The sequence below is a fragment of the Nerophis ophidion genome, linkage group LG25 (assembly GCF_033978795.1).
Source record: "Nerophis ophidion isolate RoL-2023_Sa linkage group LG25, RoL_Noph_v1.0, whole genome shotgun sequence".
In the NCBI taxonomy this organism is placed as follows: domain Eukaryota; kingdom Metazoa; phylum Chordata; class Actinopteri; order Syngnathiformes; family Syngnathidae; genus Nerophis; species Nerophis ophidion.
In genome coordinates, this window is record NC_084635.1 from 37,642,941 (window position 1) to 37,657,060 (window position 14,120).

Consider the following 14,120-nt stretch of genomic DNA (forward strand, 5'->3'; position numbering starts at 1 on the left):
GTTTGTGCAGCCCTTTGAGACACTAGTGATTTAGGGCTATATAAGTAAACATTGATTGATTGATTGATTGATTTTCTCCCCTTCTCTGTGAACACACCTGCGTCGGATCCGAATAATTGGGTTGGATGCAGGGAAAGACGAGACGATCACTTTTGGGCTAGAACAATCTTTTTTTTATTCTCTCTTCAGAAACAATCACTTTGAATTCAACAGTTGTTATTAAGGGCCAAAAGAAGTACGCCTCGTAATAGAAACAATATATGAACGTCGTATTAATTGGGCTCACAAACAAAGACAGAGTTAATCATTTCATTCATTAATAACATATTTATGCCTGTCCGGTATGGTTTGTACTGGGCCGTGCGGTGTTATGGGCGGCACTCACCCCTCCAAATTGCAGGTCTGTCCCCAGCGCTCCCGTCTCACTCGCTATCTACCTTTGCTTTTCTCAATCGTCACGTGACCGCGCTTCGGCGACTCGAAAGCGAAATACATGATTGCCCCGAGTTGCCGCGAAAGCCTCGTTGTTTTTAAACGACACCTTTGATGACTCTCTGGCGTCTCTGGGAGATTTGTCAAAATTCACATTAGTTTGAAAAGGTACGGTGGCTTCATCACACTTCCTGGGTGACCTCGGTGCTGAGAGACTCCACCGTGGCGGCGACGCCCTCTGGGGGTTCTGGGACGTCCCCGCTCAGATTAACGTCCATTTTCAGTTCAAAGTCGCCGGGCTTCTTGACAGGCGACTCCACTGACTTTTCAATACCGTTAACGCATCCCTCTGGGTGTGCACACTCTCCGTTCACAACTGGGAGAGAGGCCACTTCCACCACATCCTCAATATTGCCATTTTCCATCGGTGTTTCGACCTGACTCTCTGGGCAAGGCACCTCTGTCACGCAAACCTCCGCAACCACATCGGGTGGTGCTACTTCTGGTTCAACTTTAGTGCAAGAATCCCCCCCTGCAGCTGATTCCTCCTCTGAAGGCAGCTGTTCGTTTTGGACCTTCTCGGCATCCACAGTCTCAAGTCCATCCATGGTTACCGTTGTTTCAGGCTCATCTTCTTGGCCTTGATCCTCCGGTTCATCTGCGTCAACCTTCTTCTCTGGTTCTGGTTCTGGCTCAGACTCTGCGACCGGCTCTGGTTCAGACGCAAGGATTTTATCTGGCTCTGGAACTGGCTCAGCGACTCGTTCAATGACCTCTGGCTCAGTAACAATCACTGGACTCGGTTCTGGCTCTTCGGGGGCCTCCTCTGGACTGGCAGGAATAACCTCTGGTTCTTTGATGGGTTCTTCTGCTCTAGAAGCTGCAGACTCTGGTTCCGCTTCAGTTGGGACAGCGGAGGAACTGACTATAGGTGCTTCTTCCTCTGGGACTGCTATTGGCTCCTCCGTTATAGGAGCCGCCTCTCCTGGCCCTTCTAGTGCCTTTTCTGTTGATGCGGTTGTGTCCTCTTCTTCTGTTGCTATTGCTTCTTTGACTGTGACTGGTTCGTCAGATACAGAAGCAGCTTCTTCTTTGACCGAAGGTTGTTCTTCTGGTACTGGAGCTGCCTCATCTTTGACTGCCACTGGTTCTTGTAGTTCTGGAGCTACTTCTTCTTTGACAGTTACTGACACTTCTATTACCGGAGATGCTTCGTCTTTGACCGTTATTGGCTCTTCCGGTACCAAAGCGACTTCTTCCTTGACTGCGACTGTTTCTTCAACAACCGGAGCTGTTTCTGCCTTGTCTGCGACTGGTTCTTCAGGAACTGGAGCTGTTTCTGCCTTGACTGAGGCTGGTTCTTCTTGGACTGATTCTTCTGTGACTTGTACTGCAACAGTTTCTGCTTGCTCTTCCGGAGCTTTCTCTGCTTCAGTTACTGCTGCCACAGCTGAGCCCACAGCCTCTTCTTCTACGTTTCCCGATTCCGTTGTCACCTGAGCTTCTGCCGGCGGTGCAGCATCCTCCGCATTGCCAGATTCCTCAGTTGCAGTTGTTGCCGCAGCATCATCCTTCTTCTCTTTGGGGTCGCTCACGTCATAACCCTTCTTCTTCTTGCTCAGTTTCCCTCCCATGGTGTAACCTGTAAGAAGAGGTGACAACGATCAGGAAACTGGATAACATCGGAAGATGTCTTAATTCAATCTTAATTCAACAACTCTGGTGCACGACATGGATAACAACGTTCATTTCCACGGTCAAATTAGGTTATCTAATTCAACCTGACTGACATGAGTTGAAACCCATGTTCCTCTTGATATAAGACTCATGACCAGAGAAGCATGACACAAGTCACTTAATAAACAAATAATGTTTATTTGTTTTTTTTTATTTTGTGCTTCTGTTTGAGGAACACACAAAGTGGAACCAGATGCTAAAAGGTTATCACAAACAGGAAGTTGGTTTTGTGACATAGTTAGGACATTACTAAGGGTCTGTCTTCAAAAAGATTCAACACATTCAAAGAGCTTTACTTGATTACAATAAACCAAAGTATGGACAATTTATCCGAACAGCGTTTTATTGTTTTAAATGTAAAAGACAACTAGTATGTTTATAATATTCAGTCTAGACTAGTAAAATATACACCTAGAACTATACAGAGCACAAAAATACCAAACTGGTTGTACAGTCATGGTGATACCAACATATACTGTACGCATGATGAATATTCATCGGGGGATACACACTTTTCTTTGAGTTGAACAAAATGAGGATGTGCTGAACAAAGGACAGACACACATTGCAACACAATCGGACTTCCTCTCGGAGTAAAGAAAAAGGAGAACTATGCTTTATTTCAGTGGTTCTCAACCTTTTTCCAGTGATGTACCCCCTTTGAACATTTTTTTAAATTCAAGTACCCCCTAATCAGAGAAAAAAAAGATTTTTGGTTGACAAAAAGAGATAAAGAAGTCAAATACAGCACTATGTCATCAGTTTCTGATTTATTGGATCCACTATGGACTGAACTTTCACAGTCTCATGTTAGACCCGCTCGACATCCATGGCTTTTGGTCCCCTAAAGGGGGGGTTGCCCATATAAGTGAAGTGAAATGAATTATATTTATATAGCGCTTTTCTCTAGTGGGGATTCACGGTGGCAGAGGGGTTAGTGCGTCTGCCTCACAATACGAAGGTCCTGCAGTCCTGGGTTCAAATCCAGGCTCGGGATCTTTCTGTGTGGAGTTTGCATGTTCTCCCCGTGAATGCGTGGTACTCCGGCTTTTTCCAAAGACATGCACCTGGGGATTTTTTTAATTGAATTATATTTATATAGCGCTTTTCTCAAGTGACTCAAAGCGCTTTACATAGTGAAACCCAATATCTAAGTTCCATTTAAACCAGTGTGGGTGGCACTGGGAGCAGGTGGGTAAAGTGTCTTGCCCAAGGACACAACGACAGTAACTAGGGTGGCACAAGCGGGAATCGAACCTGCAACCCTCAAGTTGCTGGCACGGCCACTCTACCAACCGAGCTATGCCACCTCAAGGGATAGGTTGATTGGCAACACTAAATTGGCCCTAGTGTGTGAATGTGAGTGTGAATGTTGTCTGTCTATCTGTGTTGGCCCTGCGATGAGGTGGCGACTTGTCCAGGGTGTACCCCGCCTTCCGCCCGATTGTAGCTGAGATAGGCGCCAGCGCCCCCCGCGACCCCGAAAGGGAATAAGCGGTAGGAAATGGATGGATGGATGGATTTTCTCTACTGACTCAAAGTGCTTTACATTGTGAAACCCAATATCTAAGTTCCATTTAAAGCAGTGTGGGTGGCACTGGGAGCAGGTGGGTAAAGTGTCTTGCCCAAGGACACCACGGCAGTGACTAGGATGGCGGAAGCGGGAATCGAACCTGGAACCCTCAAGCTATGCCGCCGCCGGCTTAATTTGACTCAACACGAGGAACCTTACCTCACCCGGACACGGAAAGGATTGACAGATTGATGGTTTTTTATATGATATATGAGGTCCTCTCCAAGGTTCTCATAGTCAGCATTGTCACCGACGTCCCACTGGGTGTGAGTTTTCCTTGCCCTTATGTGGGCCTACCGAGGATGTCGTAGTGGTTTGTGCAGTCCTTTGAGACACTTGGGATTTAGGGCTATATAAATAAACATTGATTGATTGATTGATTGAAAATATTGCTCTTTTGTAGTGGTCTTTCTTCAACTATTTGGAAAAAATATATAAAAGTTTGCAGCCGAGTGTGAAGCGACCGGAATGAGAATCAGCACCTCCAAGTCCGAGGCCATGGTTCTCGCCCGGAAAAGGGTGGAGTGCCATCTCCGGGTTGGGGAGGAGACCCTGCCCCAAGTGGAGAAGTTCAAGTACCTAGGAGTCTTGTTCACGAGTGATGGTGAGATCGACAGGTGGATCGGTGCGGCGTCTTCAGTAATGCGGACGTTGTACCGATCCGTTGTGGTGAAGAAGGAGCTGAGCCGGAAGGCAAAGCTCTCAATTCACCGGTCGATCTACGTTCCCATCCTCACCTATGGTCATGAGCTTTAGGTCATGGCCGAAAGGACAAGATCACGGGTACAAGCGGCCCAAATGTGGTGGGTCTCTCCCTTAGAGATAGGGTGAGAAGCTCTGCCATCCGGGAGGAACTCAAAGTAAAGCCGCTGCTCCTCCACATGGAGAGGAGCCAGATGAGGTGGTTCGGGCATCTGGTCAGGATGCCACCCGAACGCCTCCCTAGGGAGGTGTTTAGGGCACGTCCAACCGGTAGGAGGCCACGGGGAAGACCCAGGACACGTTGGGAAGACTATGTCTCCCGGCTGGCCTGGGAACGCCTCGGGATCCCCCGGGAAGAGCTAGACGAAGTGGCTGGGGAGAGGGAAGTCTGGGTTTCACTGCTTAGGCTGCTGCCCCCGCGACCCGACCTCGGATAAGCGGAAGAAGATGGATGGATGGATATATAAAAATAACTAAACATTTGCTGAAAAATAAACAAGTGATTCAGTTATAAATAAAGATTTAGCAGCCCTTTGAGACACTAGTGATTTAGGGCTATATAAGTAAACATTGATTGATTGATTGATTTGGACACATAGAAGTAATCATCAACTTAAAGTGCAATATTTGGGGATCGTAATAGAGATCCATCTGGATTCATCAACTTCATTCTAAATATTTATTCACAAAAAAAGAAATATTTAACATCAATATTTATGGAACATGTCCATAAAAAAATCTAGCATTGTTGTATTTTTTTCCACAGTTTATGAACCAGCATTCGTATTTTGTTGAAGTATTATTCAATAAATATATTCATAAAGGATTGTTTAATCGTTGCTATTTTCTAATATTTAAAAAAAAAGAATCACGTACCCCTTGGCATACCTTCAAGTACCCCCAGGGGTACGCGTCCCCCCATTTGAGAACCACTGCTTTATTTCATTGGACAGGCTGTCTCTCAGCTGAGTTTGGAGAAGCCTTCCTGATTCAAAGTATTTATCCAAAGATCGTCTTGGTCTAATTGTAATGAGGATTGATGTACTTGGCAAGAATATGCATATTTGATGACACAATCTGGCGAGCAGGATTTTAAACAAAGAGTATTCAAAGTATCTAACAAGATGCGGACCATAAATGGTTCTATTGTGATCCACGGACTATTTATGGTACGCGGCTTGTTTATTGTTGACTCTTGGACATGTTCTAAAAACAAAATGATTCATTATTACTGACATATAACAAAGGTGTCCAAACCACAGGCCGCGGGGCCAAATTGAACACACCGCTGCGAGAGATCATGAGTTTGAAAAGTAATCTGGCCACAGGGAGATTTCAAGTCAACTTAAAAGCTATTTTAAATGCTACTGATCTGTTGTCGGCTTGTGGACCGCGTGAGTGATTTAGGTCTGCGACAACTTATTATTTGGATTAAATCAAGTGCAGCATTCACTTATACAACCCAATGCAAATAACCTTCCCTAATCATAGTGCAAAAAAAACTCATAATGCCTGTCATGGTCCACGTCTTGGACCATGACATATTCTGGTTTTCTTTCTGTTTTGTTATCATCCTGTGTTGTATTCGACGTCTTGTGTTTGGTTTCTGTTGTCATGGTTACTCATTTAGTGTCACCTGTTTCTTGCTTGTCGTCACGCACCTGATTTGATTAATTATCTCCTTATTTAAAACCGCCCTTGTTTGTCATTCGTTCTCGGACTATAGTTTGCTACATGCAACAAGTGACATCGCTCTTCCCGCATTGTGGTAATTATCTTCTTTCACCCGTTAGCTTCCATGCTATTTTGTTTGTTTACTTGTCCCTAGTTTACATACTAGCGCTTTCTGTTCATTCCAGCTTCCACGCTAGTTCTGTTTTATTTTGTCTGTAGTACCTATGTGGCCGTATTTCTGTTATTAGTTTGTTTTTGTAGTTAGGAATAAATCCTCATTCCTTCCTTAACGCTGTGTTCCATCTCTGCTGCACCACGAGAATGCAAGCACACGCCACGATGCCACCCAGACGTCACCATGCCAACAGACATGGTCACACATGACATGATATAATATGATAAAAACGTTCATGTACCATTATTTTTTTTTCTAGAATTACACCCATTTCATTACAAAGCATGGGTGATGTAGGTCTGCGACAACTTATTCTTTAAAGGAAATCAAGCGCAGTATTTATTTATACAACCCAACGCAATTAACATTCCCTAGTCCATCCATCCATCCATTTCCTACCGCTTATTCCCTTTCAGGGTTGCGTGGGGTGCTGGCGCCTATCCCAGCTACAATCGGGCGGAAGTCGCCACCTCATCACAGGGCCAACACAGATAGACAGACAACATTCCCTAGTCATTGTGCAAAAAAAAAAAAAAATCGAACCAACACAAAATTCCAACAGATATGACACAATTTAACACAACTTGTGTATATTATAAAAAAACATCCATGCACCATTAGAAAAATTCTGAGTTACACCCATTTAAAGCATGAGATTGAAAACACTATCTCCACTCTTGTTTATGATTGGCGCATTTTAGCTGATTTATATTTCTGACTGATTACCAAACTTTAAGGAGGTTGTCATAGAAGTAAAACACTTTCACATAATCTCCAATTGATTGATTGATTGATACTTTTATTAGTAGATTGCACAGTTCAGTACATATTCCGTACAATTGACCACTAAATGGTAACACCCCAATAAGTTTTTCAACTTGTTTAAGTCGGGGTCCACGTTAATCAATTCATGGAACAAATATATACTATCAACATAATACAGTCATCACACAAGTTAATCATCATAGTATATACATTGAATTATTTACATTATTTACAATCCGGGGGGTGGGATGAGAAGCTTTGGTTGATATCAGAACTTCAGTCATCAACAATTGCATCAACAGAGAAATGTGGACATTGAAACAGTGTAGGTGTGACTTAGTAGGATATGTACAGCCAGCAGAGAACATAGTGAGTTCACATAGCATAAGAACAAGTATATACATTAGAAGTACATTTGAGTTGTTTATAATCCGGGGAGATGGGATGTGAATGGAGGAGGGTATTAGTAAAGTGTTGTTTTAGAGCGCTTTTGAAGGAATATAGAGATGCACTTACTTTTAAACCTGTTGGGAGTGCATTCCACATTGATGTGGCATAGAAAGAGAATGAGTTAAGACCTTTGTTAGATCGGAATCTGGGTTTAACGTGGTTTGTGGAGCTCCCCCTGGTGTTGTGGTTATGGCGGTCATTTACGTTAAGGAAGTAGTTTGACATGTACTTCGGTATCAAGGAGGTGTAGCGGATTTTATAGACTAGGCTCAGTGCAAGTTGTTTGACTCTGTCCTCCACCCTGAGCCAGCCCACTTTGGAGAAGTGGGTTGGATTGAGGTGTGATCTGGGGTGGAGGTCTAAAAGTAACCGGACTAGCTTATTCTGGGATGTTTGGAGTCTAGATTTGAGGGTTTTGGAGGTGCTGGGGTACCAGGAGGTGCGAGCGTAATCGAAGAAGGGTTGAATGAGAGTTCCTGCTAGAATCCTCAAGGTGCTTTTGTTGAGCAGAGAGGAGATTCTGTAGAGGAATCTCGTTCTTTGGTTGACCTTTTTGATCACCTTGGTTGCCATTTTATCACAGGAAAGATTACTCTCTAGAATGGAACCTAGGTATATCAGTTATTAATCAGTTATCAATTTTGTGTATATATATATATATATATTCAGTAGGTCAGGTAAAACACAGAGGTTATGTCATCCCTAAAAGCCCGCTGTGCAGATTTCCCCGCTCTTCAGGGGATTTTCTTCAGGAAAAATCCCCAGAAGAGCGGGGAAACCTGCGAAACCGGCGTTACATGGGGCAGCATGGCGTAGTGGGTAGAGCGGCCGTGCCAGAAACCTGAGGGTTGCAGGTTCGCTTCCCACCTATTGAAATCCAAATTGCTGCCGTTGTGTCCTTGGGCAGGACACTTCACCCTTTGCCCCCGGTGCCGCTCACACAGGTGAATGAATGATGAATGAATGATTGATTGGTGGTGGCCGGAGGGGTCGTAGGTGCAAACTGGCAGCCACGCTTCCGTCAGTCTACCCCAGTCTACAGATGTAGCTTACCACCACCAGGTGTGAATGAATGATGGGTTCCCACTTGTCTGTGAGCGCTTTGACTATCTAACAATAGAAAAGCGCGATATAAATGTAATCCATTATTATTATTATTATTAGTTGATGCTAAGCTATCTAAAGAAAACGTCTTCGCTTTGTGAAATTTGTGCAAAAAAATCAAAGGCTTCGAAATGGTTACAATATTTAATCGCGATTGATCGCATTTTCTCCATAGTTAACTCGTCATCAATCTCGATTAATCACATTTTATCCGGGTACCACATTTTGTGCATTAAATCGATGTAACGGTCAGTCGATGCTAAGTTAGCTAAAGAAAACGTTAACGTCTTAACTTAGTAAAATGTGTCCTTCATCCTTCAACTTTTTTGTTACACGGATAAAATGTGATTAATCGAGATTAATTACTAGTTAACTATGGAAATGCGATTAATCGTGATTAATTGTGAGTTAACGATGGAGAAAATGCGATAATCGCGTTTAAATACTGTAACTGTTTTGATGCTTTAATTAAATTAGTTTTTTTTACATACATTTCACAAAGCTAAGACGTTAACATTTTCTTCAGATGGCTTAGCATCGACTGACCATTGCATCGGATTTAATGTATAAAATGTGTCCCTCATCCTTCAACTTTTTCGGTTCCCGGACAAAATGTAATTAATCAAAATTAATTACCAGTTAACTATGGAGAAAATGTGAATAATGCCGATTAAATAATGTAACCGCTTTGACGCTTTAAATAGTAGGTTTTTTTTTACACAAATTTCACAAAGCTAAGACGTTAACATTTTCATTAGATAGTTTAGCATTGACTGACCATTACATCGGATTGAAAATGTGTCCCTCATCCTTCAACTTATTCGGTACCTGGATAAAATGGGATCAATCGAGATTAATGACGAGTTAACTATGGATAAAATGCGATTAATTGTCATTAAGTACTTTAACCGTTTTGAATCTTTACGTTTTTTTTTACACAAATTTCACAAAACTAAGACATTAACGTTTTCTTTCCATAGCTTAGCAAAATGCGATCAATCCCAGTTAATTATGAGTTAACAATGGGGAAAATGTGATTAATCCCGATTAATTATTGTAACCATTTTGAGGCTTTATTTAGTAGTTTTCTTTATAAAAATTTCACACAGCTAAGACGTTAACGTTTTCTTTAGATAGCTTTGCATTGACTGACCATTGTATTGGATTTAAAGTACAAAATGCGTCCTACATCCTTCAACGTTTTCAGTACCCTGATAAAACGTGATTAATCGGGATTAATTACGAGTTAACTATGGAGAAAATGTGATTAATGGTGATTGAATAATGTAACCGCTTATAAGCTTTTAATTGTAGGGTTTTTTTTACACACATTTCACAAAGCTAAGACGTTAACATTTTCATTAGATAGCTTAGCATTGACTGACCATTACATCGGATTTAAAATGTGTCCCTCATCCTTCAATTTATTCGGTACCTGGATAAAATGGGATCAATCGAGATTAATGACGAGTTAACTATGGATGAAATGTGATTAATTGCCATTAAGTACTTCAACCGTTTTGAATCTTTACGTTTTTTTTTACACAAATTTCACAAAACTAAGACATTAACGTTTTTTTTCGATAGTTTAGCAAAATGCGATTAATCCCAGTTAATTATGAGTTAACAATGGGGAAAATGTGATTAATCCCGATTAATTATTGTAACCATTTTGAGGCTTTATTTAGTAGTTTTCTTTATAAAAATTTCACACAGCTAAGACGTTAACATTTTCTTTAGATAGCTTTGCATTGACTGATCATTACATCGGATTTAATGTACAATATGCGTCCTACATCCTTCAACTTTTTCAGTACCCTGATAAAACGTGATTAATTACGAGTTAACTATGGAGAAAATGTGATTAATGGTGATTGAATAATGTAACCGCTTATAAGCTTTAAATAGTAGGGTTTTTTTTACACACATTTCACAAAGCTAAGATGTTAACATTTTCATTAGATAGCTTAGCATTGACTGACCATTACATCGGATTGAAAATGTGTCCCTCATCCTTCAACTTATTCGGTACCTGGATAAAATGGGATCAATCGAGATTAATGACGAGTTAACTATGGATAAAATGCGATTAATTGCCATTAAGTACTTAAACCGTTTTGAATCTTTACGGGTTTTTTTACACAAATTTCACAAAACTATGGAGGAAATGCCATTAATCGCGATTAAGTGATGTAACTGCTTTGAAGCTTTAATTAGTAAGGTTTTTTTACACACATTTTTACAAAGCTAGGACATTTTCTTTAGACAGCTTAGCATTGACTGACCATTACATCGGATTTAATGTACAAAATGTGTCCCTCATCCTTCAACTTTGTCGGTACCTTGATAAAATGGAATTAATCGAGATTACTTACGAGTTAACCTTAGAGAAAATGCGATCAATTGCGTTTAAATACTATAACTGTTTTGAGGCTTTAATTAGTAGGGTTTTTTCTAACACAACTTTCACAAAGCTTAGACGTTAACATTTCCTTTAGATAGCTTAGCATTGACTGATCATTACATAGGATTTAATGCACAAAATGTGTCCTTCATCCTTCAACTTTTCGGTACCCAGATAAAATGTGATTAATCGAGATTAATTACAAGTTAACTATGGAGAAAATGCAATTAATCGGGATTAATTATTAGTTAACAATGTAGAACATGTGATTAATCACAAATTAAATATTGTAACTGGTTTGAAGCTTTAATTAGTAGGTTTTTTTTTACACAAATTTGACATAACTAAGAGGTTAACGTTTTCTTTAGATAGTTTAGCATTGACTGACCATTACATCGGATTTAATGTACAAAATGTGTCCCTCATCCTTCAACTTTGTCGGTACCTTGATAAAATGGAATTAATCGAGATTACTTACGAGTTAAACTTAGAGAAAATGCGATTAATGGCGTTTAAATATTATAACTGTTTTGAGGCTTTAATTAGTAGGGTTTTTTCTAACACAAATTTCACAAAGCTAAGACGTTAACATTTTCTTTAGATAGCTTCACATTGAATGATCATTACATCGGATTTAATGTACAAAATGTGTCCCTCATCCTTCAACTTTTCAGTACCCAGATAAAATGTGATTAATCGAGATTAATTACAAGTTAACTATGGAGAAAATGCAATTAATCGGGATTAATTATTAGTTAACAATGTAGAACATGCGATTAATCGCAAATTAAATATTGTAACTGTTTTGAAGCTTTAATTACTACGTTTTTTTTACACAAATTTCACATAACTAAGAGGTTAACGTTTTCTTTAGATAGCTTAGCATTGACTGACCATTACACCGGATTCAATGTATAAAATGCGTCATCCTTCTACTTTTTTGGAACCCGGATAAAGTACTTCCCCCACTAACCCCCCTGACTTCAAGCAGACCCCCAGGCCAAGGCAGCAAGGGGGTACATACGGGCACCAACGTGCAAAAAAAAAAAACCCAGGGAACTGTCCATAGTGCTGCAGTGAACCAATCAAGCCAGACTGTGGCCACACATCATCATCATGCTGGGATGGGCTGCAAATCCGCCTATGAATGGTCTACACGGATTCTCTCGTACGCCATGACGGTAAAACTGAACGAAAAAGAAAAAACCTGTCCCCCCTCCCCCAGCCAGCTTTGCTTTCAGATGCTGTTCAACCTCGTCATTAAACAACTTGATATATTTCATTTTTAATTCAACCGAGGCTCCTTAGAAACATCAGGGAGATGAACATATTGGAGAAGGAGCAGCATGTGCTCGCCGCTAACAAAAGAAAGGAGTCGCCATCACTACCAGGAATTCTTACTGGAAGGGAAAACGGGTTTTACAAGCACAAACTGAAAGCTTGCAGACTCCGAAGGCTAGAAGATAAGACTGTGCACTTTCCAACCAGTGTCCATCCCCCACCTCAACCCACCCACTCGCCTGAGCTCCTCTGCTCTTTTTTTTTGTTCACCGGCTTGAACAACGACAGGGAAAAAAATGTCTCCTGGAACATCATGTTTAGCGGAAAAAAAACGATCTTGTTCGTTGTTTTGTTTCATTAAACCGAGCAGCAACTTGAGGACTTTTGTTCCTCTTTATCCCCCTTTTTTTTTAATTCATAAGGAATATGTTTTTAAAAATCAGACCTTACACACTTGCAAAGAACACCACTACGCCATGCAAAGGGGACAAGGGATAAACAGGAATAAATAATAATAATGCACACATATTTGCATTAATTTGGAGGAAAAAAAGGAGAACAATAGGAAAGCTGCAGATGCACTTATTTCTTACTTGAGAAGGGGAGGGAAAAAAAAAAAACTCAACGCCTTTTAACCGCAATGTGGAGGGGAGAAGAAAAAAAAGCAGAAATGTGACCAACCTGTATTTGAGAGTTTCTCAGACGGACTGGAAGAATGATGATAATGGGGTTGAAAGCCTCGCGAGTGACAGCTGCAGACTCTCCGAGGTGCAGAGTGCGACTAGTGAGAAGGAGGAGTGGCCCTCAGACATCTGTCGCTATCACAATCCACCCTGGCCCACCAGGGCTCCCACTGCAATCTATACCCTCCCGCTTTTTAACCCCTCCTCTACCACACACACACACACACACACACACACACACACACACACACACACACACACACACACACACACACACACACACACACACACACACACACACACACACACACACATACTGGTTATCATTTGGAATGGGGACCAAGTTTGTGATCATGACTTGTGGGGACCACCCTTTCTACGGGTTGTGGAGGCATAAAAAAAATGAGGTAAAATGTCCACTGCCCAGTTAGCTCATACACGTCTTTAAATCTCTGGATTGATGAAGTAATGTGCTGATCATTCATACTGGGGACCCTGGGGAAAAAAAAGGATGACATGGTTCATAGGGACCAAATTTAACCTGTTTTATTGTGTCCCCATACCGTCAGAAGTCCCCTAAAGGTGACTGAATAAACAGAGCAATGTCCCCATTAAGTCAGCATTGCCAGAACACACACACACACACACACACGTTATCATTAGGAATGGGGACCAAGTTTTTGTTCAGAACTTGTGGGGACCAGCCTTTCTACAGGTTGTGGAGGCATAAAAAAAATTAGGTAAAATGTCCACTGCCCAGTTAGCTCATACACGTCTTTAAATCTCTGGATTGATGAAGTAATGTGCTGGTCATTCTTATTGGGGACCCTGGGGAAAAAGAGATAATATGGTTCATGGGGACCGAATTTAACCTGTTTTTTGCGTCCCCATACCGTCAGAAGTCCCCTAAAGGTGACTGAGTAAACAGAGCAATGTCCCCATTAAGTCAGCATTGCCAGAACACACACACACACACACACACACACACACACACACGTTATCATTAGGAATGGGGACCAAGTTTTTGTTCAGAACTTGTGGGGACCACCCTTTCTACAGGTTGTGGAGGCATAAAAAAAATTAGGTAAAATGTCCACTGCCCAGTTAGCTCATACACGTCTTTAAATCTCTGGATTGATG

General features: G+C 41.4%; 1 protein-coding gene and 1 long non-coding RNA gene across 2 annotated transcripts in view; one reads left to right on the plus strand and one right to left on the minus strand.

Moving 5' to 3' along the window:
- The window catches only part of LOC133543010 (uncharacterized), an 87,230-nt gene that overhangs the window by 68,868 nt on the left and 4,242 nt on the right, over positions 1-14,120 (plus strand). The window lies entirely within an intron of this gene.
- On the minus strand, positions 151-13,146 carry si:dkey-56m19.5 (proteoglycan 4). Its single transcript, XM_061887668.1, has 2 exons — positions 12,979-13,146; positions 151-2,074 (listed from the first exon to the last, which is right to left on the minus strand). The coding sequence occupies exon 2, from the start codon at positions 2,064-2,066 to the stop codon at positions 615-617; it is 1,452 nt and encodes a 483-aa protein (XP_061743652.1). The 5' UTR covers positions 2,067-2,074; positions 12,979-13,146; the 3' UTR covers positions 151-614.